The sequence below is a fragment of the Globicephala melas genome, chromosome 18, assembly GCF_963455315.2.
Source record: "Globicephala melas chromosome 18, mGloMel1.2, whole genome shotgun sequence".
Classification (NCBI taxonomy): domain Eukaryota; kingdom Metazoa; phylum Chordata; class Mammalia; order Artiodactyla; family Delphinidae; genus Globicephala; species Globicephala melas.
Genome location: NC_083331.1, coordinates 16,039,010 through 16,065,796, shown reverse-complemented (window position 1 = coordinate 16,065,796; position 26,787 = coordinate 16,039,010). Strand labels below are relative to the sequence as shown.

Genomic DNA, 26,787 nt, shown 5'->3' with positions numbered 1-26,787 from the left:
TTAATACATCATTTCCCAGAGCCAGCCCACTTTCTCAGCAGCTTGTGCTGTAATCAAATTACTTCTTACACCATGCCACAACTGTTTACCTATCTCTCTTACCAAACTCATCCCAGCACCTAACCTTATGTTTGAACATCACTGGTATTCAATAAGTATCTGTTCAATTAAACAATACATTCTGACTACTAATATTCTTCTGCTCACTTCAATAAGGAAGATCAACTGTACTCTAAAAACTGATGGTGAAAGGATCTAACAGAAGTAGTAGAACACAATTGCAAAGTCTAGGGCAGTGGTCTGCAAAACAGGGTATACTCCAGGGGTCAACAAACAATGGCCCTCCAGCCAAATCCAGCCCACAGCTTGTTTCAGTAAATAAAATTTTATTGAAAACAGCCATGCTCATTTGTTTAATATATTGTCTGTGGCTGTTTTTACCCTACAACAGCAGAGTTGAGTAGTTCCAACAGAAACCATATGGGCTGAAAAGCCTAAAATATTTACTATCTGGCCTTTAAAAAGAGTTTGTCAACCCGAAATACATCATGATGCGTGGCGGGGGGAAAGAAAATATCAGAACTCCCTTTTATAAGTTTTTTCATCTCATCTTTTAAAATTCTTACTTTTGTATATGTTTTCTAATATTAATACATTAGTGAATATATAATTTCTAAATGTAAAAATGTACACAAATACATTGCGGATTGTGCATGCCCATATTATTTTTTTTACTAATAGAAGTGACTCAATTAAAAAATTTTTAAACAAAAACCTAGTAAGTCTTATTATGATAGACAAGTTTTAGAGTTTATTGAAAATTTAGCAATCAAGATTATTATTTGAACAATTAGGTTCTGTAAGTACTTCAAAGGACAAGAGAAAGAGGCCTAGAATTAAATATTTTCCAAACCAAAATGCTCAAAACATCTCTAAAGAATCTTTTATGGGGTTAAAAATGTTACTCAAATGATGCAGGTAGTACTAATTCTTCAAGTTGAATGCAACCAAATATGTGTTACATAAATCCAAACTGCTTCAAAAGTGGCTGTTTTTTAAAAAAATCAGTGTAACAGACAAATCAAATGCCAATTTGCCCTTCCAAGCCCTGAAGCCCAATTGCCTGATATATAATCAATATATGATAACCATATAAACTAAGAGAATACTTCACTACATTTTTTTTAATCCATGGGTATTTAACATAATGCAATTTTGTAACTAAAGTGTTCCTTAGTTGTGATAGTAGGCTGTTTCCATTTACGACAACAGATACTAACCTAAGGTTCTGAAGGGCCCAGGAAATACCAAATTCCTCCCTTTACAGATCTTAAGGTTAGGAAGGTGGTTTCTAATAAGTCAAAAGTTGAGGTCTGATCACCATCCTCAACAAATTTATAAACTAAATTTACCAACTGAACCTGGATTTATCAGGTTAGGGTTGTCATTCTGTGTTGAATCATATTCTCCAACGAATAGTAACAGCCCCCAGAGAGAACTACACTCTACTCTGCTCACCTTTAAGGCTCTTTCTGAGGCCTTCCGAGATGACTAGCATCAGACTTTTGAGGAAGGCTAGCCATTAGACAAGGCTTTTCCCCACGATCTGACTGCTTGAAGTGACATCCAGGATCAGGTCGATCCTGTATCCAGGAATCATGACCCTCCCTGAGGCACCAGTCATCATGAGACAGTCAGTGCACTTTGGCACTTCTTGAAAACCACTGGACTGCTCCTTTAGCTGAAAGGAAAAAAAACATCAAAACCACAACAAACAAAACAAAGGGGGAAAAATCAGTAATTCAACCTGAAAAGACAGAGCGTGGGGAAAAATATACCAAAACAGCCTTGTCTAGATCAAAATGTAGCCTTGCCTTGATGTAAAGATCATAGTTTCAGTATCGTTCCAGTCAATGCACGTTTATTCCTAATACGCAAACATAAAGAACTGTAAATCTATTGTATTACATCTGAAAAGAACAATTCAAGGTGGAAGTTATATAAAATAGCTATTTATGGAACACAGCTAAATAATATAATGAAGGTATTTATAAAAGACTAACAGCCTCAGGCTTAGGTGAGTGTGCTCCATCAGGAGACCAAGTACTCAGCTTTTTCATGCTCTCAAATTGTAATCTGACTTAGAGAGGCATGAAATACACCTAACATACTGACTTGATCTGAGTTTAATTGGTAGAAACTGCCAATGCAGTCAAAGCCCATCTTAAATTACATACTATTGAACAGAAAAGGAATTAAGCTTCCATCCTCTTTAAATGACTTGACACTACTACCCCCTGAAACACAATGCTCTTGTCCTAGCATTCTGACTATCAATGTTCATGCTTGTTTAAAATAAGCACTTGAAGATGTTTACATTATGGCCTTAAACAAAACAACTTAAAGATCTGATAAATAAATGATAAGATGACAACGATTATTTATTTAATCTGCTTCAAAATAAAAATTCTGTCAGAACCCAGAGATAAAATTCTGCTTACTTCTCTGTTTTTAAATACAAAATACTTTTCCTAAGACATAATGTTAAAGGGCAAGAAAAAGTCTTTAAGTTTACTGTTTAAAAAGTTGGCTCATAACTCCTTTAATACATTTGTACCCTAAAGTTAATGATACTTGATCAAACAATTATTTTATATTCTTTTCTACTACTTATCCAATATCCCCAGCTCAGTCACCACTACCAATAATATCCACACATAGATTCCCAAGTTGAAAACCTCAAAATACTACTAAAACCGTGGGTTTTGTTTTGTTTTTACTTGTCTGAGAATATGATTAAAGCTAGAGACCTCTGTCCCCCAGAAAACCGTGCATATATATCTAGACAATGTCTGGATAACATTTCAGGGAATTTACAGAACCCTCTAAAGCCCAAGCAGGGACCCTGGGTTCAGAACCCTGTCAGACACTTTGCTTTTTTCTTCTCCCTTACTGTCCTTGAGGACCTGCCTAACCTATGAAAACCTATGAATCTCTCAGACTTCTGCCTCCCTGTCCGGCGCTGGCTTAGTTTTAGCACACCCCATATTTTTCCTGGGTTGTTGCATGTAGTCTGCTAATTCTTCCCAGTTTACCATCCTTCAAATCTATCTTCTTTCACGTTCTAGCAAAGTACACTCACTAAAATGCAAATCTGATCGTGTGACTCATCTGCTTAATATCTTCAATATCTCCTCTGCAAATGTTAACAGAACGATGTCCAGTCTCCTTAGGATGGTTTCATCTGGCCTCTACCTACACTTCAAGCATCCACTTCTCTCCACTTCTCCTACCTACACTGACCATATTCCACTCATAGAATTTATAGCCTCCCAATATACTGTTCTCATGCCTTCCTACTTATATATATACACTGTTCCCTCTTCCTGAAATGTCACAGCTCAATTCCTTACTCATTCCTCAAAACTTAGCTTCTCTCATTATTTCTGCCATGAGATTTATCTTAGAGTGTTAAAAATGCTTATTTACTTTCCTATCTTGAAAGACAATATGTTTTCTAGGGGGCAAAAGCCTTGCTTAATTCCATCTTTGTGTCCCCAGTACCTAGAATATAGCAGTACTAAATATAAATGTATGGTGTGCCACGATTCTTGTACACAACCAAAGTCACTATGCAGCACAAGAAAAATCATTGCTGAATTAATCTAAAATGTACTTTAAGCATTCAAAATTGGAACAATTCATTATGGAAGGGTATTTTAGCAGCAACTCTCTAGAAAGCAAAAATTAAGTGTAACTATCACCAATTCTATGCATATATAAACTTAAAAAAAAATAATGCTAGTTATGAACATCCAAATCAGGAATTAAAGCGTAGTAAGGGTAAGAGAAAAACTACGTAGTCCTTTCGATAAAAACTCCTAAGACAGATATAGCAAGCACATGACAGATAATATGAATTAATTACTCCCCCTTTTTTACCCTCTTCTCCTCTACCCTATTCTCATTCTCAGGGTCTAAGAGTCCTCTTCAACACAGCATACCATATGCAGTAACTAAAGACTGGCTGCAGTTGATATAGAAGTTAATATCTGAGGGCTATCCAATAAGTGATTCTAAGTCATATCAAACACAATAAAAAAAAAATTCACAGAAGACCTATTCCATATCCCTTGGACACCCAATTCCCAAGTTTAACAATTCTAAAGGTCAAGAATTAATTTTTATCTTAAACAAAACATACTGCTGTTACTCCAATAAAGATGTAAAAAAAAAAATAACATATTGCTGGCCATGTACATCAAAAACAGTTTTATCTTGTTTTGTTAAAGCTGTTTATTTTCACAAGTATTTTTTGTAGTTTTAAAAAATATATATTTGTAGTTATGTTCTAAAACTATGGTTTCTAGCCATAGTTGATTCTGATGCATAGTTTCTGTGTATCAAAATCAACTTGGACACATCCAAAAATACAGATTCCCAGGTCCCTGTCCAGATCAATGGAAGCAAAATTTCCAGAATTAGAGCTGAGGCATGTATATTTTATAAAACACTTAGGTGATTCTGATGCAGTCATTTGAAAACTACTTTTCTAAATATCAGTAGTTTATATATGTAAGAGCTAGAATCAGAAGAATAATAGAAACATCTCTAAATGAAATTTTTCTTACATGTATAGCATCTCTTATTGCTTATTGGTTCTGACAGGCTAATAAATGCAGGGTGAAGTTGCTTCACCCTCTGAAATAAAAACTATTTTGATATATCTTAACACGGAATTCTAGATAATAGTTGAGTAACTGTAGCCATACAGCTTCACTAAAGAATGATCAGCCAGCATTTCCTTTTAATTATTCTATTACAGTGTCTGTCTAGAGGCAATCCTTAAGAGTTTTTCTTTCCACATGACCTTGAAAAAAGGTTCTTTCAAAAAGAGTACTGCAAATGTGGACTGCTGAAAATTCACTACAGGTATTAAATATATCATCAACTTCTTTTAATTATGCATTTTTATTATAATTACATATTTTCAAATAATAATAATTGTAGATATTATACATTTCTATAGCACACCAGAAGTAAGGGGTTGAGAGAACACAGCCAAAAATATGGGTAAAAAAGAAAATGCAGGGCTTCCCTGGTGGTGCAGTGGTTGAGAATCTGCCTGCTAATGCAGGGGACACGGGTTTGAGCCCTGGTCTGGGAAGATCCCACATGCTGCGGAGCAACTGGGCCCGTGAGCCACAATTACTGAGCCTGTGCGTCTGGAGTCTGTGCTCCGCAACAAGAGAGGCCGCGATAGTGAGAGGCCCGCACATCGCGATGAAGAGCGGCCTCCGCTCGCCACAACTAGAAAAAGCCCTCGCACAGAAACGAAGACCCAACACAGCCATAAATAAATAAATAAATAAATAAATTTAAATCATATGGGCTTCTAAGAAGACCTCGGCTTAAAAAGAAAAAAAAGAAAATGCAAATGATCTATATCCAACAAATTCTTAGTAAATGTTCTTGGAAAGTTGAATTGATAGAGACTAACATATTTATATAGTAATGTTACACATATGTTTAGAACATTTGAATCACAAATCAGTAAGACAGGATCTAATCTTGATAATGAAAACTCAGAAACGAATTTACACACAGATCTGTTTAATACAGTCTATCATACTACAATGACATCCCTCAAGATTCCTTAGAAGTCTTTTTGAAAAAGAAAAAAATAAAGACAAAATTCCCCAAAATTCTAAGTGTACTGGGAAACAACAATTTTAAATGTGTTTAAAAATCTTTGTAGACACAATTAAAATAGTTTTGACAGCTTACGGCACATATTTTTGGTGACTTTAGTGAAATACAAATATTTTATAGTGGTGGGGAGATGGGATTTCTGAATTATTTCAGATAGTAGAAACAGATTTAAAAATTCTGGATTGTCTTTTAATCAGTATATATATCATGAAGAGTTAAATACAAACTGTAATTATAGATCCTAATTACAGATTATCCTTACAAAAGATAAAACCATTAAACATTGACCAAAATGATCCAGAAAAATCACTAATACCAGTCCACATCTCAAAGACTGATGGGACTTCTGCATCAACTTTTGAGAACTGACAAGTTAAAAGATAAGACCCCAAACTATAGCCACTTGAACACACAGTTGAGGTTACTCAGACATTTCTCTTTCTACAAACATGTGCACTTTCTGAACATCTTCCAAGCAGTTATGAAGGTAGCTGTCCTAGTTTGTCTTAAAAAGCTGGGAAAGCTCATAAGGCAAAAATTTTAATGCCAAAAGCCAACAGGATTTTTATGACTGCAAATATCTTCTCTAAAATGTTAGCCTCCAGGGCAATCATAACTGATCAAGAGATGCAGAAAGAGTCTTCAGCAAATCTCAATATTTGAAAGATAACACTACTATTAGCACTTTCAAGGAAGAGAAAACTAACTGCTACATGATCCTGGAATGTCATTCATCACCAAGAAGGTACTGGCAGGATTTCTTCTGACTACTTTATTGAGCAATATAGTTAGCCATGTGTCCCTGGAATCATAGCACAGAATAGTTTTCCACTGCAAAAGAGTACCAGAGAAGATCTTTGCAAGCAATAAAAACCAGAAAAAAAAATTTTTCTATAACTCCAATTAAAATTTAGTGATTCTACCAAAACATTTGATACATTAGTAACATAACATGATAAATGGTATTATGAGTATATGACCACAAGTATGTTTATCAACACCAAAGATTAAAAAAAAACACCAAAGATAACTATTATGGCAATAAGAAATATAAATTTCTTGTGTATCAGAATTCAAAGTCCCATCTAACTCAGAGCTCATAAGTGAAAATACGACAAACAACCAGTTTTACCAAATAGCTACATTTAAAAAGAAAAAAAGTCAAAAAATACACACATACTCTTCCATCACAAGCAGTCATCAAAAGTCCTACAGAGTTATCCAAAAAACACTACACTAGAAACACACTCATGAACAATTCCGACAATGGCCTGGACTTTTATTAAAAGGCCAAAAAAGATCATTAAAATTATAAATTAAGGTAAAATGATTTTATACAGCTCAGGATTTTTGTCCATAATACACACTGTTTCTCTTGTAATTGCTAACATACTGCTAAATGATGAACCGTCACAGAGGAAATGGTATCCCTACATTACTTTGACAAACAAGTTATAAGTAATTAGATCATTCTGGCCTGTACAAATTTAGCCAGGTCAGGAGGCGGTATGGCACCAAGTTTCTCCATTAACTATCTTCTACACTCAAAACAACTTTGTACCAGGTTTCTCTATAACTTTCACAGATATAATCTATGAGCCACATCCTATACCAAATCATCCACAAGATCCTTGCATTTAATCAACATTAAAATGACTATAAAAATTCACATTACACAGGATTTGACATATGTACAAGATAGGTAATATTAACCCTCCCCTCCCTCTTTAGCACTCCCATACACCTAGTAGGCATCTCTAGTTTATCATTCATAAAACCACTTAATAGGCTATCCTCCCCCATAAGACTGTGAACTTAAGAACCAGAAATCCACCCTATTCATCTCTGTTATCTTCAATGACTAGAAATGCCCAGGTCATAATAGTCATTCAAGGGACACTGAGTGAATAAGAACATAATACCTACGTCACAAATGTATAGGAAACGGAAGCAGACAAACAGGAAATCAGGTAAATAGAAGGTAAATTTCCAGAACATACAATAATAGAATCAAACACAAAGACTGCAGATAGCATCAGGGAAAAGGCACTGGGTCTTGAGGGGCTGGGATGTCTTTAGAATTTAGATCAATTCTAATCCAGAATTTGGCAATAATAAATGTTATAACCTTCAGCAAATCACTTTGCCTCCCTGGATCTCAATTTCCTCATTTGTAAAATAAAAAGTAATACTAGATGAGCTCCATGTTTCCTTATATGCCATAAGGATGATTTCAAAGCAGCAGGAAAACTTATTCCTGAAAAATAGCACTGGCAGAACAGATAAAATACACTATGTGAGATAATATAACTCGTAAGCAAAGGGTATTGTATGGGTGGGATGCACAACTCCATAAACAGTAACAGGTCACATTAATAGCAGTCACAGGTAATCAAGAATTATACACATACCTAATGTGGAAATCATCAACACAATCACTCATTCAATAAATCTTTAAAAAGAATCAAGTTTTGCCAAAGGCAAACGTTACGAGAACTGAAGAGAAAGAGCCAAAGGGAACATTCTGCTTGTTATCTCCTAGTAGAAATTACAACAATACAGATCACATGTACCACACACATGCATACACACATACACACACAAACACAAAAGCAAACAAAAAAGCACCTTTATGCTTTTTATAAATTGATAATTCTCCTCAAAACGAATAACATAATTTAATTACTTGGACTAAAAGAGACCAGCATTCCAGCAATCCCACTACTGTGCATATACCCAGAGAAAACCATAATTCAAAAACACACATGCACCCCAATGTTCAATGAAGCAACCTAAATGCCCATCGACAGACGAATGGATAAAGAAGATGTGGTACATATATACAACGGAGTATTACCCAGCCATAAAAAGGAATGAAATTGAGTTATTTTTAGAGACGTGGATGGACCTAGAGACTGTCATACAGAGTGAAGTAAGTCAGAAAGAGAAAAACAAATACCATATATTAACACATATATATGTGGAATCTAGAAAAATGTTACAGATGAACCGATTTGCAAGGCAGAAACTGAGACACAGACGTAGAGAACAAACATATGGGCACCAAGGGAGGGAAAGTGTGGGGGGGGATGGTGGTGGATGAATTGGGAGATTGGGATTGACATATATATATACTAATATGTATAAAATAGGTAACTAATAAGAACCTGCTGTATAAAAAAATAAATAAATAAAATAAAATTTTTTAAAAATTAAGTTTCCACAATATACACATATAGGGTACATCCTCTGGCCCACAAAATGAGTCTTGTTGGAACATTAAGAACTAAACATGCCGATGATCGAAGAAACTCCTAAACTTGAAACCCAACACAACTCAGAGACCTATGTTCCAACCGCATATCCAAAATAAACCTCTGCCTTATAACAAATGACTTCCACCTCAGATAAGAAGTAGCAGTGATAAATTTTGATCTTGATGACTACCAGACTCAATACAACAATATTTATAATCAATATTTTTAAAATATAAGCTCTGTTCTCAGAACTATGCTAAATATTGTAGAAGATATAAGAGAACTAAAAGGTAAGCCCCTGGCCCACAGGAAAGTCTTCCCAACTTTACTAGCAAGGAGTTTTAGGTTATTATAAACACATAGGTCTATTTCTCCAATATCTTTCCCAAGGACCTAGGAAGAAAGGTGAGCAATTCCAACATCCATGTATATTTCAAGATATGTTTTTAAAGCTAGAGGAGGTCCTACAAAACAAATATTACAAACAAACCAGATCCAGATATATGGGAACAAAATATACTGTACCCCAAAGGGCATTTCTACAAAGGTGGTAAGACCAGAGCACCTTGAATGGATAATCTCACATGTAGGAATATAAATATAAATATAAATGTAAATATAAATGAGAAATACCTTTGAAGTCATCATAACTACAAAACTAAATCATTAGTATTTCTGACCTGATTATTGATATCTCAATCTTTCTCTCAGTCAAATGTTTCAAAAGGAAGGTAAAGTGGGAAAAATCAGTTTGAGAGCTTTAAATTTAAAGTTAAGCAACATATTGATTGTTCATGTATATAATCAATGTCCATCTGTTCCTGATAGTGGCAGGATATAATTGGCTATACACATAAACTACGTTTAAGAAAGCCCCAAAATCCGTTAAGTTCAGCTATGGAGTGTTCCAAGGCTACTAATTATGTATAGACTATAAATTATTTAATTATGAATTTTAATCTACCTAAATTTTTCAACTGTTTCTCTATGAATTATATCCTAAACTCCCTTCAACGTCAACTGCTCAAACAAAATAATTCTGGCTCTTTTCCCCTCAAGTCAAGATCAGGCAATAACAATTCTTTACTAGTTCCAATGCTTCATGATAGAACAATACAGTTGTTCTTTTCATTACAGCCTACCAAGCACTTTCATATACGTTATTTCATTTCAGTCTTCCAACAGCCCTATGAGGTAAGGCAAGAATTATCACCTTTATTTCACGAACAAGGATAGAAATTTAGGGAAGCTAGGTAACTGATACAAACTTCACTGCTAGAAAGTAGTTGAACAATGACTAGAACCCACGTGTCCTGACTCCATATCCAGTTTGCATTCCACAATGTCACACAAATGAAAGTATTTCTAAAAATTACTGAACTTAAAGACTACACTCTTCCTACTTAATCAAACCGTGTGTAAATACAGTGAGAATTAAAATTAAGATTCTAAATCAAATGCAAGCAGTAAAGAGAGTAGCCTAACCCATCTCCTTTCTACAACAACCTATTTTAACAAACGAAATCTTCAAAAGCAATGTTCAGGGACTTCCCTGGTGGTCCAGTGGTAAAGAATCTGCCTTGCAATGCAGGGGACACAGGTTCAATCCCTGATCAGGGAACTAAGATCCCACATGCTGAGGGGCAACTAAGCCCATGTGCCACAACTACTGAGCTCATGCACTTCAACTAGAGCCTGCGTGCCGCAAACTACAGAGCCCACGTGCCCTGGAGCCTGTGCACCACAACTAGAGAAGAGAAAACCCACACGCCACAACTCGAGAGAAGCCTGCACACCACAACAAAGAGCCCACGCGCCGCAACGAAAGATCCCGCATGCCTCAACAACAAAAAAAAGAGCAGTTCAAATTTTAAACTAAAAACAGCTTAAAGTTAAAATAAACCTCTTGCACTCACCCTATCACATCACACACAACCAACTCTGCACAATGCATGCTAGTAGAGAATACGTGAAGTTAGCTGTAAATTATTTATATGGTATTTGACTTAGAATTAAAATCCTCAAACACCTTCACTTTTCCTAGTTTTAACCTCCTCTTGGCTTGGCTGTACTCTAGTCTAGGAGTCTCCATAGTGCAGTACATATGACAAACCACTGAAATATGGAAAGAAATTATTAGAATGCTGTCTCCATTTTTTTAGCCTGAAAATAAGAATTCATTTTACTAAATTTAATATATGAACTGACACTGTGACCCTCACATAAACTCAAAAATACATATATAATTGAGATGGGCGGTAGGCTCCAAAATTTTTCACAGAAGGGATTCCTATTCAAGAAAATTTAGAGGCCATTGCTACTAACAACAGAGAAAGTAAATGAGTTCTAGGAGCCAGATGACTCTAGATTGCACCAAATAAAGAGCAAACTTACTTAAGGTTTCAATATCCTACAATGTACACATAAATAAAGATTTTTCAACTGCATTTGCATAATCCATGCTGATATAAACATAACTTACCTCATCCTGGACTCCACTGGTAGTAGTCAACTTGCTCCCATCAGTAATTGTAATAATTATTGCTGGCTCCAAAAAAAAAGGGTTTCTTCCCTAAAGTCAAAAAACACATTGATCGTATTAAGGTCTAGAGATCAGCTTAATTTTTCTGAGTAAAAAGTCAATTTTCAGAACAGTATATAAATCCCCCTTTCTTGTTTTTAAATTTTATTTATAGCACATACCTTTTGTACATTTTTTTAAAAGGTTTAGAAGGAAATGTAAACTAAACAGAGGTTAACCTTGAAGGGTTAGAATTAGAAAGAGGAAAAAATGGATTTTTCACTTCTTTCTACATTTTTGTATTGTATTAATTTTTACAGTGAGCATCTATATTTATTTAACTAAAAGTATTTAATTCCTTAAAAGGGACCCTACATTTCAATTCTAGTGATTCGACATATCTAGATATTACAAATTAAAATAATAGGTAATTTTCTTTAGAAACTTCTTAAAGAGGAAGGCAAAATACTAGGTGATCCTTTACCAAGTAATCTATGTCTTTAATCAAAGTATCTAACCAAGTGACTAAGTATGGAAGGGCTCTAAGAGCCGGTTCCAAAGAAACACTAGGCCTACCCTGAGCTTAGCAAAATTTAAGAACAGTCCAATGTGAAAAGTTAAAAGTAAGAAGGATGGCTACTTAAAGAAATTGCTTGGCGAGAGGAGTAGAAAAATAACAGCAGCAGAGGCAATGGAACACAGTGGCACAGAGCTCTTAAACGCTCTATAGTTAAGGTGAAATAACTTCAATAACTTCCATTCAAATCTCTGGCCAAGTCACTCTATGAGTACTATGATCAATTCTAGGTGACACATTTTGTTAGGGACTCAGATAAACATAAGCTTATCTTTTACATATAAATGACTCTCATTTGAGATACTGAAGCAGATTCTGTATAACTCTTTAAGACAAAACCATGACCAGAGGGTAGAAGTTTCAAGAGGGTAAACCCTAAGCTGGAAATCAAAGGTATCAAATTCTCTGCTACTAACAGTGTTCAAGAAAGGACAGAACAAAGTTGTGTTGCATATGATGTAAAACAGCATACGACAAATGCACACTTTAATGGGCATATGAATCACTTGGTGATCTTAATAAAATGCAGGCTCTGGTTCAATAAGTCTGGGACAAAGACTAAGGTTTCGCATTTCTAACAAGACTGCAGGCTAGGAGACGCTAATGTTCACTGACCATACATAGAATAGCAAGAATGTAGAAGGGTTATATGCATGTAATATCTTGTGGTTCTGTAACATTTTCCTTACATGTATATAACTCTCAATCATTAGCAGATTACAGTACATACTCCGTATTTGTTGAATGAGTTTACCAACACTTTTCACATACGGTAACTGTGATTATAATCTAATCATAAAGTGGGAGCAGGGGGATATCTGGTATATTAAATTTCTTGATCAAGTCAAGAAAGTGTATGTAGGTGGCATATACAGTTTTCAAACTGGTGTCCAAGAAACAATGGTTCCAGGTAGAGAAAACTTCCTCTGCTCATATAAAATTAAAATATGTTGGATACAACCTTTTAAGCTCTCAAATGCACAGTCGCATTCAAATGTTACTAGAACCTTGCAGGAGAAAGACAAGAATTTCCCTTCCCTTCCTCCTCCACAACATTCATGGCAGACGGAACACATTTTGGGAGACATTACATTACACACCATTCACCCCCAACATAAACAATAAATTCTCATAATGCAGATCTTCTCTTTAATCGAGAAATAGGCAATGTTCATATCCCCAACCTCTGAGCTTTGATTGGCTCCATCAAGAAGAATGCTTTTCCTTTTCCCTGCCCACAACCCATCCAATTCCTAATCATTTTTTAAGGCCCAGTTTAAATCTTCCTCTTCTGCCTTGAAACTTTCCCTGATTACTCTGGCCTTGAATAATTCAGCCCTTTCCCTTTCCAAATTTTAATAGTGGTCGTTTTCAAACTTAAGTAAATAAAAGTATAAATATAACATTTCCTCAAATAAAATTGGATTTGGAGTGCTTTCATGGAGTACATTTTGAATCCCGCTTCCCCACAGCATTTATCCTCTCATTCCCATATTTTCAATTTAAATATACAACACCTCACACAACAACGTATATGTAATTAACACTACTGAACTCGACACTTAAAAATGGTTAAGGTGGTAAATTTTGTTATGCGTTTTTACTGCACTTCTTTAAAAATACACCATTTTGTACTGTTTGCTATTGTTTCCTGTTTGAATACACTGAAGGCAAGGATCATGTCATAATTCTTCCTCAGCACCGAGCACAAAATATCTAAGCACTGGACAGTTAAATATTGATTCACTGATTATAGCCTAACATAGACCTGCCCAAGTTCACAGAGCCACTCGGAATTACTCTAACTTCAACAAGCTTCAAAATATATAGATGTTACTTACCTTTACCTCAATATAAATGAGCGCTTCCCAAACTTAACATATAACAATTTGCTAGGCTACAAGGGTATACCACCTCCTTCCTACATATGTCCAACCATCCATTGTCCATTCATTCATGTTTGTCATTCAATCATTTACTGAGTGGCTATCATATATAGGAATTGTGTTAAGTGCATGATACATAATCACTACTCTCACACATCATAAACGATGTACCTATGTACCTATAATAACTCTCCTCTCCTGGTCTCTACAAATACCATTTTAGCTCAAAAATTAGCAAAGGGAGATAAAGAAAATCAAGAAGTCCTAGTATCTTCGAAACTATTGTACCTCGCTTTCACTCTTAAGCTAAAACTACTTTGGCTGACATGCAAATCTGTTAATGCCACTAGAGCATGGACTAAATACTTGCAAAAGTATCTCTGTATCACCTTTACTTTTTAACCTAAATCAAAGTCATACTTTCTGATCAAAAGTTGGACACCCATCTATTCTTATTTCTGTGTAAGCATGATCAGAATTATCCGCCGAAGGATTGGTCATATTTATAATTAAACGACAATGGTCTACAGTCATTAAGAACTTTACGGATGATGATGTCCACCCAAAAGCTAATATGTACTTTCTAAAGAACCACAATGTCTAAAAGTCAAGTTCAAATGTATTCAAATTTAGCAAAAAGTCTGAGTTATTAAAATTTAAGCTAGGGGCTTCCCTGGTGGCGCAGTGGTTGAGAGTCTGCCTGCCGATGCAGGGGACACGGGTTCGTGCCCAGGTCCGGGAAGATCCCACATGCCGCGGAGTGGCTGGGCCCGTGAGCCATGGCCGCTGAGCCTGCGCGTCCGGAGCCTACGCTCAGCAAAGGGAGAGGCCACAGCAGTGAGAGGCCCACGTACCGCAAAAAAAAAAAAAAAAAAAAAAAAAAAAAATTTAAGCTACATTCAAACACTAAAATCAAAGTTACTTTTTCCTTGACAACAAAGCTTTCAATTGATACTTTACTAGAGTCTTATACACATGATACTCCTCGGAGTCTATGCCTGGAAATACTGTAATAACCAGGTACTTAATAATAACAATAAAGCACTTATATTTATCTCATCTGACCCTAAAAACTTGGTGAGGTAAAATGTTCAGGGAGATTAAACAATATAACCCTCAGTCACACAGTTGTAACTGGCAATGCCAGAACATGATTCCAACTCTAAATCGCATGGTCTTTCTACAGCATCTGAAGGTCCTACTGGTAGCAGCTAAATTCTCTTGAATACAATTCTACACCAACCTGGGTTGTGCCACAGTCACACAACAATGAATGTTATTACAAGTAGTTTGGTTTACTATATTCTATCTGCAGTAAAATTAACTACGTACAGTAGGACTATTCCATTACTTGGTTTCCTGTTGCTCTGTGATGTCTTACCTACCATTTTTTCTATATATAAATCAATATATCACCTCCCAGCAAAAACACAGTAAAACAAAATGCTATATAGATAGATATCATTTACTTTTGAAAATTATATAACTTCAATCAACTTTCACTTTACATACAAACAAAAAAATAAATATTAAGTTTTTAATGACTTTAAATTTTGGAAAATACAGGTAAAGATCAAAGGCAAAGAAAAGTAAAGAAGAATATGGCTATCCTCATTTCATCTGTTTAGTCACTTAACCCTACTGTGCCTAAGATCCCTTCCTTTCTAAGGTGAAAGAGTTTAGTCAAGAATCACAATAAGAAAAGCAATAGTGTTAGTTATGATAAAAATTACAATAATGAGGGACTTCCCTGGTGGTCCAATGGTAAAGAATCCTCCTTACAATGCGGGGGGACTTGGGTTCCATCCCTGGTCGGGGAACTAAGATTCCACATGCCATGGGGCAACTAAGCCCATGCACCAGAACTACTGAGCTCGTGCGCCTCAACTAGAAAGCCCGCGTCCTGCAAAACTACAGAGCCCACGCACTCTGGAACCTGTGCGCCACAACTATAGAGCCCACGCACCCTGTAGCCTACACGCCACAACTAGAGAAGAGAAAACCCGCACACCACAAGTAGAGAGAAGCCTGCCCACCACAACAAAGAGTCTGCGTGCCACAAGGAAAGATCCCAGGTGCCTCATCGAAGATCCCACATGCTGCAACGAAGACCCGACACAGCCAAAAATAAACAAAAATTTTTTTTAATTAGAATAATGATTTAACAAACGTAATTTATACACAAAAGGAGGGTTTTTTTTCTTCAGGGAAAAGTTATCCCAACCTCTATATAAAGCTGATTGTCTTAACATTTATCTAAGCATAAATTTTTAAATCACTTGCAGCAAGTGAGCAGACCATGTTGCGCCATGAAGCTTCTCATGTATAGTTTTAGGCTGCTCTTCCTCTGCCTTTGGTAGTACACTTACTCTTGGCAGAAGTGCATAAGTAACTGGCATCTTTCTCTGACATTCTCTTTTATCCAGCAAACTAAAATACATTTTGGTTGTCTGCCAGTATCACAAGATTATTTTTTTTCACGTTTTACAAAAAATAATTTAACATTTCAAAAGTCTAAAGTTATGATTTAATCAGTGTAATATAATGTTTTTAGCTATTCAGGGCCAAGCCTCTGAAGTTTAATAATTCTCAAATCTCTATATTTAAAAGTCACTACTTTACATTTTTATTCTTAATAAGTTTGTTTACAAAGTCACTCAATTTGGGGACAGTTCATATTAGAATTTGCCTCAAAATTCACCTTGGTCATAAAGCTAGACTTTATCTTAGTTAAGAGTTGAAAAGAAAAAAAAAAAAAATTTAAGCTCTGCTACAACAAAGGCAGCCAGTAGAGGGACTAAAAGTTTACTTTTGCCATTAGCAAAACTAAACTCATATGTTTTACTCGCACTGGTTTTTGGCATAAAGAAATCTAGACATGTAACAAAAACTACAGTGCAAAGTATAATACTCTACCTCTAGAGATATTTACTAATGGAAATCTTGTCATTTAGAAAATTTGGTTTTAATATTGGTCAAAAGTCTCAGGTAAAAGAGTTTTGTTAAAGACAAATACAAAAACTTTTATTTCACATAAGTTCTCTCAATAATTTAAGAGTATTCTGATGTTAAATGAATTAAGGCATAAAATCTCAATAAGACAATTTAAAGAATATAATTAAAGTAAGTAGGTCTTATCCACTAAAACCTATTTCATTTTTGCAAAGAAAATGCTTTTGAAAATGTTAAAACAAGTTATTTAGCAAAAATAGTTTTGAAAACATAAAATCAAGGCTAATTTACCTTCAAATATAAACTAACCTGGTTCTCAGAATCAGCAGTTTTAGTTTTACCCAAGAAATTTAAAATGTTGGGGGATGAGGCACAGGAATTTTACTGTACCCTTAAACATGTCTTTATTATCTTCTGAAGCAAAAGGAAGGCAGCCCTGAGCATTCAGCAGACCTTTTAGTGGCTACCTCTGCTGCAGGACCAAAGGCCTCAAGTTTTCTTTCCGTGCCACCATGCTCCACCATGATTATCACTGCTTTAAACAAATCCCAGAAAGACAGCCAAGTGCCTGTCTATGCTACACTTTTCCCAGGGCAGGGAAAATGTACACCAAAGATCCACTCTCTGGCTCGCTCCTGTGACAGCATCTTCGGCTAACCCACATCTATTACCGGCTAGCTATTTTGCTATGTGCCAGGAAAGCTATGGCCAACAGAAATCAACCAAAAAGATGTTAAGATGTATAACATGATACGTCCAGGCTACAAGTATATTACCTAGCAGAAAATCAAAAACTTCCAGAAATAGCACGTGCTTTTTTTCAATCTAAAACTTCCTTTTCGGGCTTTCCTGGTGGCACAGTGGTTGAGAGTCCGCCTGCCAATGCAGGGGACACGGGTTCGTGCCCCGGTCCGGGGAGATCCCACATGCTGCGGAGTGGCTGGGCCCGTGAGCCATGCCCGCTGAGCCTGCGCGTCCAGAGCCTGTGCTCCACAACGGGAGATGCCACAACAGTGAGAGGCCCGCGTACCACAAAAAAAAAAAAAAAAAAAAAAACTTCCTTTTCAAGTAAATTACAGTGACAACAAGCAAAAATGTAAGGAAATGGAAAGGGCAGCCCTGAGAAATAAGTACTACATCACTAAAGGTTCTCATGCATATACAGGACAAGTACCTAGCAGGCTTGCTGCTAAAAATTTTGTAAGTTAAGTTCAAGACTAGAGCTTTAGCTTCCCTTTATTTACATCACTGTAAAATCTATATAAATACTGAAAATATGAAGAGTCCTGCATTATCTACCTTATTTTTCTCTATTACCATAGATAATAAAGAGGTAACAATATATGTTCTAAAATATGATAAACCAGCTCATATTCATTTAGAAACTTTTTCTGACACTTCCCTTTATAATTTGTCAAAAATCAGATTCTATAAAAAAATATAATACAGAAACATCAATATTAAACATATTCTTCTACTTTAAGCTTATTTCTAAAAGTATTAGATTGCAATTCACATCCAAAGCCTTATTAGTCATAATACTAATAAACACTTCTACAACTATACAGAATTGAGAAAATAGGCTTTTAATACATACTTTGCAACACAAGTCAACCAGAATAACATTCTTTAGTTCAGTATTGCTCAAACTTCAGACATTTGAATACCACAACCAGAATTTTTTCAATATCTACTTACTACCTGCACTAATATTTACATTCTTAATATTTTTCTTTACATCAGTTCCTTTTTTTTATTTTAGCCTCAAACTCTAGCAATAAGACCTATGAAATCATAGTTTTGATGTGCAAGTTATATTTTCTATTCAATAATTCACTGTCATTAATATTGTTTAGCTTTTTTTTTAAAAAGGGTGGGGGGGTTCATTATATTACAGGGATGAATGCACAACTCGTTAATTACACATTCCAAACAAAATATAATTATTATTTAAGTCACTAAAGGCCCAACAGGCTTACATTAAAATCAATATTCCAAGGCCAGATTTACAAGTTTTATGTTTGTTTTCAAATTCAGCAAGATTACTTTTAGAGTCAAGATCCCAAGTGGTGTGGCATAAATAAGTCTTTTGATGTAAAAACTCAGATATTCATCTTAAGAAATTAGTGCTTTGGGTGGTGGTGTGATGAACTGGGAGATTGGGATTGACATATATACATTAATATGTATAAAATGGATAACTAATAAGAACCTGCTGTATGTATAAATAAATAAAATTCAAAAAAAAGTTTTTGCTAAAAAAGCAAAAAAAAAAATCACTGCTTTTAAAATACCTTCAACTACATACAAAAGATTTCTGAAGGATACACACTATAAACTGATTAATCATGGTTGCCTCTGAAGAACTGAAGTGAGCAACTGTATAACTTTCTCTAATGCTTTAACTTTTTAACCACGTGCATTTATTACATATTCAAAACAAGTACTCTTCAAAATTAAAATGTGCATAGTATCCAAAAATAAAACTTAAAAAAAATCTCCTAGTGTATAGAAACCTAGTACTTAGAATACATTAAAGTATAAACTAAAGAAAAACATGTTAAAATTCCCCATTAAAAGAAATATATTTTTAGTTTCAAGTAATGCCATTATACAATTGTGTACCAATACAGTTCCTTTATCTATTTAATTCCTTATTTTTTAAAAAATAGCATTAGGGTTTCCCTGGTGGCGCAGTGGTTGAGAGTCCGCCTGCCGATGCAGGGGACACGGATTTGTGCCCCGGTCCGGGAGGATCCCACGTGCCGCGGAGCGGCTGGGCCCGTGAGCCATGGCCGCTGAGCCTGCGCGTCCGGAGCCTGTGCTCCGCAAAGGGAGAGGGCACAACAGTGACAGGCCCGCGTACCGCAAAAAAAAAAAAAAATAGCATTAGAAACAGATGGAATAATAAGACTTGAGCAAAAGTAGGAGGGAATCTCATATATTTATTTTAACATAATGAGTAAGGAGCAATATCCTAGGATTTGATTTAAATAATAAACTAAATATAGCTGATCCTTGAACGCAAGGGGTTGAGGGGCGCTGACCCTTGCACAGTCAAAAATACACATATAACTTTATAGTCGGACCTTCATATCTGTGATTCCGCAACCTCAGATTCAACCAGCCCCCGACTGTGTAGTACTGTAGTATGCAAGAAAAAATTCCACATGTGTCATTCAAGGGTCAGCTGTAGTAGTAATGTAAAAAATATTCACTGTTAAGAACTGAAGAATTACTAGCTTGACTTTGTGAAAAAGATGAATGTTAAACTCAATGACTGATAAGACTAACAATGAGTACATCAAAGGAAAGTAATATAAATTAAATATATTTAAATATTTAAATAATTTCACAGAATTTTGAGTTTTACATCTGAACTGGAGTCTAAAATTTGGATAAGATTACTCTAACAAATAAATACTTGGTTTTGGCATTATTTAATACATAGTAGCAGGTAAACAGTGTTTATACTGGCATAAAAAGAGTAATGAGGGTGTAAGAAATATAATTTTACTTAAGAAATACTAACATTCTGGATAAAGAACCTAATACATCCATTATACTAAATGGATTATGTGGTATTAACTTAATTCCAGCAAAGCATATAATAATAAACATGTTAGGGAATTCCCTGGCAGTCCAATGGTTAGGGCTCTGTGCTCTCACCAATGAGGGCCCAGGTTTGATCCCTTGTCAGGCAACTAAGATCCCACAAGCTGCGCAACACAGCCAAAAAAATAAAATAATTAAAAAAAAAACATGTTAGAACCATAACAGAAAAAGTAAAAAAACAAAAGCCAAGATGAAAACACACTTTCAAAGATAGGTAAAGTTATACAGCAATAATGCTGCAAATTAATTTAACCTCAAAAAAAAAAACCTCATACAGATCTGCCTATTCTATCAAAAATAATCATCTCCTTGGGTTGTTGACTACACCAAACCTACAGATATTACTTTTGCAAAAGTCTGATTAAATCACATCTTTAACCATTATCATTACTTCCTTCTAAACATCCACACTATGAATATGCTCTCAAAAGAATCATTCACACATACCACAGCTATCCTACAAAAAAGATGGAATTCAACCACAGCATTCTACCTAAGTATCTTTAAGACTACTACTGAAAATGAAGAACTGCCTAATAAATACTGCATATCAGTAAAGTTAGCGATAAAGTATTAAACTTCATAAAGGAAAATAATTCATGATAAGCACTTGGAAAAACTAATAGTCTATTATTTCCCATATGCTATGGCTTAAGGTCAACCTCAAAATAAGTTAATTGGATAAATCAAAATGCGAGATTAGGTTTTAAGGGGCCCTGCTTTGTAAAAAAATATATATATATAATATATGGAATTTTCGTTTTCTAGGAAAGAATTTGTGGTAACCCAATTTCAGTAAGTTTTTTTAGGAGGAAATATTTAAATTTCTCCAAATCCATTATACAGGTATATGAACTTGAGTAAAGAGTTTCTAGAAATTCATTCTTGCTAAATTCTGATTCAAACATTTACTGATGCTCATGCTAAGCACCTTCCCAAGTGTTTATAGATTTAAATTTTTCAAAATAGATGACACATTTGGGAAACAAAAAACTAACCACATAATATTTGGGTTCTACTGTTAAAAACAAATTTTTACAAGCCTTCCTATCTATACATACAAATCCACCAAGGTTTTAAGTTAGAAATGAACCTCATGAAAAAGCAGATGTCACATATGGATGGGTGGGTGCCTGCACAGATCGCTACATGTTTTTGATTGATACTATAGCTCACTGAAATGGAAGCTCTAAGAACATGACAAGATAACTCTTTTTTAGATTAGGATTTACATTAAATATAATCTTGTTTGGGATTAGATATTATCCCTTCTTGATTAACAATAAAATTTAGATGTAAAGATCTCTTACTCTTTCTACTATTTGATTTAGGCCCAATTTTCTGAATGCAATTACTTGGGTATTCCTTCTAACTTACTGGTTTGAGAAATGGGATTGACAATTTAAAATGTACAACAAAAATTCAAAATTCTACATTAGTTATTACCTTCCAAAGTACATAAATGATCAGGAACCATCACAACTCAAGCATTACATCAGAGGCTACAAAAACATCACTTTGCTTATTCCTAATAATCCAAAAGTACTATTATTTGTCATTATCTTAGGGACCCAGGCTTTGTAACATCATCCACTGTGGTTTGCAGTCTAACCTTTCACAGAGAACTGCATACTCAATCATCTTCAATTTCTGTGATTAAAAATAATCAATTGTTTTTAATCCTTTCAGAATAGTTGTTTGGATGCTTCCAGTGTCTGCACTCCAGAATAAGCAGACTTTGTTGATGTTTCCTAATATCTAACTAGGTTCACCAGCTTGAAGACAAAGTGAGAGTTTTCCTTCAACATGCCAGCATCAATCCTGTCAATGACTAGTTACAAATTACATTACCTAATAAGCTAATGCTACAATTACTTTTTCTCACATACTCAGAACTGTTTTCCTTTCTATAATAAAGTTTTTTAGATGATATAATCCTCCCAAGGACCTTCACATGTTCCCCAGCTTCTCTGAGCAAAACTAATAGATGGAAAATGTTAAAACGTCATTTCCTTTTAAGGCAAAGATAAAAAGGGCAAGCGTATGTAGGACCTAGAATAAGTTTTGCTAAGTCATCACTAGGCTGATAAATTGGTCCTCTGATTAAAACTAATCCTCTTAATTATAAGATTTTTAAGTTAAAATACTTTTGAGGTACAACTATCTCTCAATATACCAATAATCAAATTTCAAATCACATAGGCCCTAAAAGAGAAATATCATCACATAAAATAATCCTTCCTAGGGTCATCCTATTATGTTCTTTTCCCACATAAATCTACATTACAAACAATAAAATGGATCACACCTTTTACATTTGACCTTTCTTCTGCACAATGACATCCTCCACCCCATCCTAATCATCAGCAACCTGAATTCTAAAATATACTGTTACAAGGCCCTAAAAATGGGCCAAGATCTAAATTTCCTCAAAGAAGCTTGAAACCTTTCTTGCTTTGAAAATCAAAAACATGTTTGTTTGTTTGAAGTACTGTTATTAAACCATTTCTGAATAAGAATTAGAGATGTGGGGGAAAAGACTTTTGTAACTCCAAGGGGAAAGTATTTTTGGAGTAATCTACAGAGCTTCATTTCAAAGCCAAAAACCATTATGTTCCCTATGGCAAGAAAATTTACTTTAGCTGAAACTGCTGGACAGCTAATTCTAGCTTCTTGTGATGTATACATATTGGGTTATGAAAAAACTTTTGTTTTTTCTCAAAGGTTTCAGATTATAAACCTTTTCCAAGCAGGCACTTTGCTAGATGATTAACAAAATTATTTCCAGGGCTTCCCTGGTGGCGCAGTGATTGAGAGTCCGCCTGCCGATGCAGGGGACACGGGTTCGTGCTGCGGAGCGGCTGGGCCCGTGAGCCATGGCCGCTGAGCCTGCACGTCCGGAGCCTGTGCTCCCCGGCGGGAGAGGCCACAACAGTGAGAGGCCCGCGTACCGCAAAAAAAAAAAAAAAAAATTATTTCCAATCCTTAAAAACTTTTTCAAGATTGGTATTACCACCATTTTGTGGATGAGAAATTTGAGGCTCAGTGAGGTTAAGGGACTTGTCAGTCAATACAACATAAGCTAGTAGCCCCGGAGCCAGGCAAGTCAGTTCTAATGAAGTAGTTCTTTCCCTATCACCACAATTCTTGTTCTTTAAAAAGCTGGATAAAATACTCTACCCACAATTCCAATTTTTAAAATTTAAATAAAAGGAAATTCACAAAAATGGTAATACGTGTATTACAATAACAAATTATACCATATATCACTCAATTTTTACCACAATCCTGCAAGATAGATTATTTCATTCTATTTTCCTAATGGGGAAACTGAGGCTGAGAGAGATTACATGACTTGCCAGGAACCCATGGGTGGACTAGGAATTCATAGAGCCAAACAGATTTTTCTGAATCTTAACAACAATGCTTAGAGATTTTCAAAAGTATCTTACGTCAAAGGAAACTAATTGATAGTTAACTAGTTACAAAGCTGTCCAGGTAAAAACTTATAATTATAGCAGTAATACTGGCACACTACATGGGAAAAGTCAACTAATTAACGGACTAGGTTAATAGTCCTGTATTAACTACATCAGAAACGTTAAATAAACTATGAATATGAAATCAAACAGTATGTGTGTGTGTGTGTGTGTGTGTGTGTGTATATATACACACACACACATACATATTAGCATCCAGGCCTTAAATTAAGAATGGTATAAAATCCTGGCAACTATCCCCCATGTTCACACTTTTTTTTTTTTTTCAAGGAGTTGGGAGGGAGGAGGGAGTGGGAAGAAAATCCAACTGAATGTAAAAAACTGTATTTTAACAGGTGTTACAAGAAAAGCTAAGTGTAACACAATGACAAAATGAAACGCCTGCTTTTCACAGAGGAACTGAAAGGACACACATTTCATTGGAGAGTTACTGATACACCCCCACCCAGAGGGACTCAGATCTACTGGCTATACCTTCCAGTAAAATTTGCTCTTAAATAAAATACAAATTACTAATAAAATCTGCATGACTGTTTCATAACCAATTGCTCTCTTTTGAAATTTTTCATAATGTGAAGAAATTCAGCATTTTAACTTTTCTGGGCCTTACTTTCTACATTAATACAATGAGGAAGATGGAATCTAACATCACTTTCAATTATAAAGCTCTGGGAAACAATAACCATAATAATATTTACAAAAAATCTACTGAAAAGTTCTGTCAGTAGATGCAAAAAGTTCAATTTTTTTTCCAAGAGTGTATTTAAAATTTTACTAAGCTTCATAATTAGAATATGTGTATTTAAGGTATATCTCAACAGAAAAGGTTGGGGGGAAAGAAGAGGGATCAGGCAATAAAGACAAACAAAAACAAAACCCGAAAGACTCAGTACTTTATGGTTTCGGACCATGCTTAAATTAAACAGATTAATAATAGGGCTAAATGAAAATTAAGTTTGTATAAAGAAATTACTTATTTAAAATGAAAGGAAACAGGGAATCCCCTGGCAGTTCAGTGGTTAGGACTCTGCGCTTTCACTGCCAAGGGCCTGGGTTCAGTATCTGGTCGGGGAACTAAGATCCCGCAAGCCAAGTGCCCCAGTCAAAAAAACAAAAACAAAATAAGAATTAAAAAATAAAATAAAATAAAATGAAAGAAAACAGGGCTGGTATATGTGAGCACTGACCAACCAAAGAAAAGAAACCCACCAAGATGATTTTACTTATAAGAGTATAAATTTGAGTGAAGGATTATGATGACTAAAAATAATTTTAAATATTTAGGAAAATTTCAAGTTATAAAATATTATATGATCTCCTTGGAGAAATCCATAACACAAACATGGCTGAACAATACTTTTAGCTAATTCTGACCATAAATGACCTTAAATCAATTGAAAATAAATGAATAAGTGAAATTCTTTCATTCAAATATTTGTTCCTGGCTTTTTAATTTTCAGCTGTACAGTTTAATACATAATTATTGACATTCTTCTGCATAAAGGGAAAATAAAAATTTCTTTGAAGAAATGGAACGTGTTATTTACCTTTTATACTTCTGATTTATTTTCAATAATTTATAATTAAGAATGCAATTGATGTCTTCAGGATATTCTTTTTCATTCTCTTTTTAAAAAAACACACAGGGTGGTTTTTTGATCCTTTAGAAAACAGATTTAGAGTATAAAATTATGAAGATAAATTATAGCAAGTATTTTCAAAGAAAATAAAACCTGGGTCTTGAAATTTGTCATTTAAATTACCACCTTTAAAACTAATGCTCACAGATGACACAATACTATACATACAGAATCCTAAAGATGCTACCAGAAAACTACTAGAGCTAATCAATGATATTGGTAGAGTAGCAGGATACAAAATTAATGCACAGAAATCTCCTGCATTCCTATACACTAATGATGAAAAACCTGAAAGAGAAATTAAGGAAACACTCCCATTTACCACTGCAACAAAAAGAATAAAATACCTAGGAATAAACCTACCTAAGGAGACAAAAGACCTCTACGCAGAAAACTATAAGACACTGATGAAAGAAATTAAAGATGATACAAACAGATGGAGAGATATACCATGTTACTGGATTGGAAGAATCAACACTGCGAAAATGACTATACTACCCAAACCAATCTACAGATTCAATGCAATCCCTATCAACTACCAATGGCATTTTTCACAGAACTAGAACAAAAAATTGTACAATGTATATGGAAACACAAAAGGCCCCAAATAGCCAAAGCAATCTTGAGAAAGAAAAATGGAGCTGGAGGAATCAGACTCCCTGACTTCAGACAGAGCTACAGTAATCAAGACAGTATGGTACTGGCACAAAAACAGAAGTATAGATCAATGGAACAGGATAGAAAGCCCAGAGGTAAATCCACGCACATACGATCACCTTATTTTTGATAAAGGAGGCAAGAATAATACAATGGAGAAAAGACAGCATCTTCAAAGTGATGCTGGGAAAACTGGACAGCTACATGTAAAAGAATGAAGTTAGAACACTCCCTAACACCATACACAAAAATAAACTCAAAATGGATTAAAGATCTAAATATAAGGCCAAACACTATAAAGCTATAAAACATAGGCAGAACACTCTATGACACAAATTACGGCAAGATCCTTTTTGACCCACCTCCTAGAGAAAGGGAAATAAAAACAAAAATAAACAAATGGGACCTAATGAAACTTAAAAGCTTTTGCACAGCAAAGGAAAACATAAACAAGACGAAAAGACAACCCT

The 26,787-nt window shown here is 35.0% G+C and overlaps 1 protein-coding gene across 5 annotated transcripts in view; it reads right to left on the bottom strand.

Moving 5' to 3' along the window:
* Positions 1–26,787, bottom strand: part of INTS6 (integrator complex subunit 6) — a 112,686-nt gene that overhangs the window by 76,816 nt on the left and 9,083 nt on the right. For 4 of the 5 annotated variants that reach the window (XR_009559715.2, XR_009559716.2, XM_060287806.2 and 1 more), the window contains exon 4: positions 11,452–11,541. Coding sequence is in view for 2 of the 5 variants with exons in the window: in XM_060287806.2 (XP_060143789.1) it covers positions 11,452–11,541 (90 nt within the window). In the remaining 3 variants the exon portion in view is untranslated. Of the gene's footprint in view, positions 1–1,518; positions 1,660–11,451; positions 11,542–26,787 lie in introns of those variants that run through there. The other variant, XM_030882382.2, reaches the window with a different exon arrangement.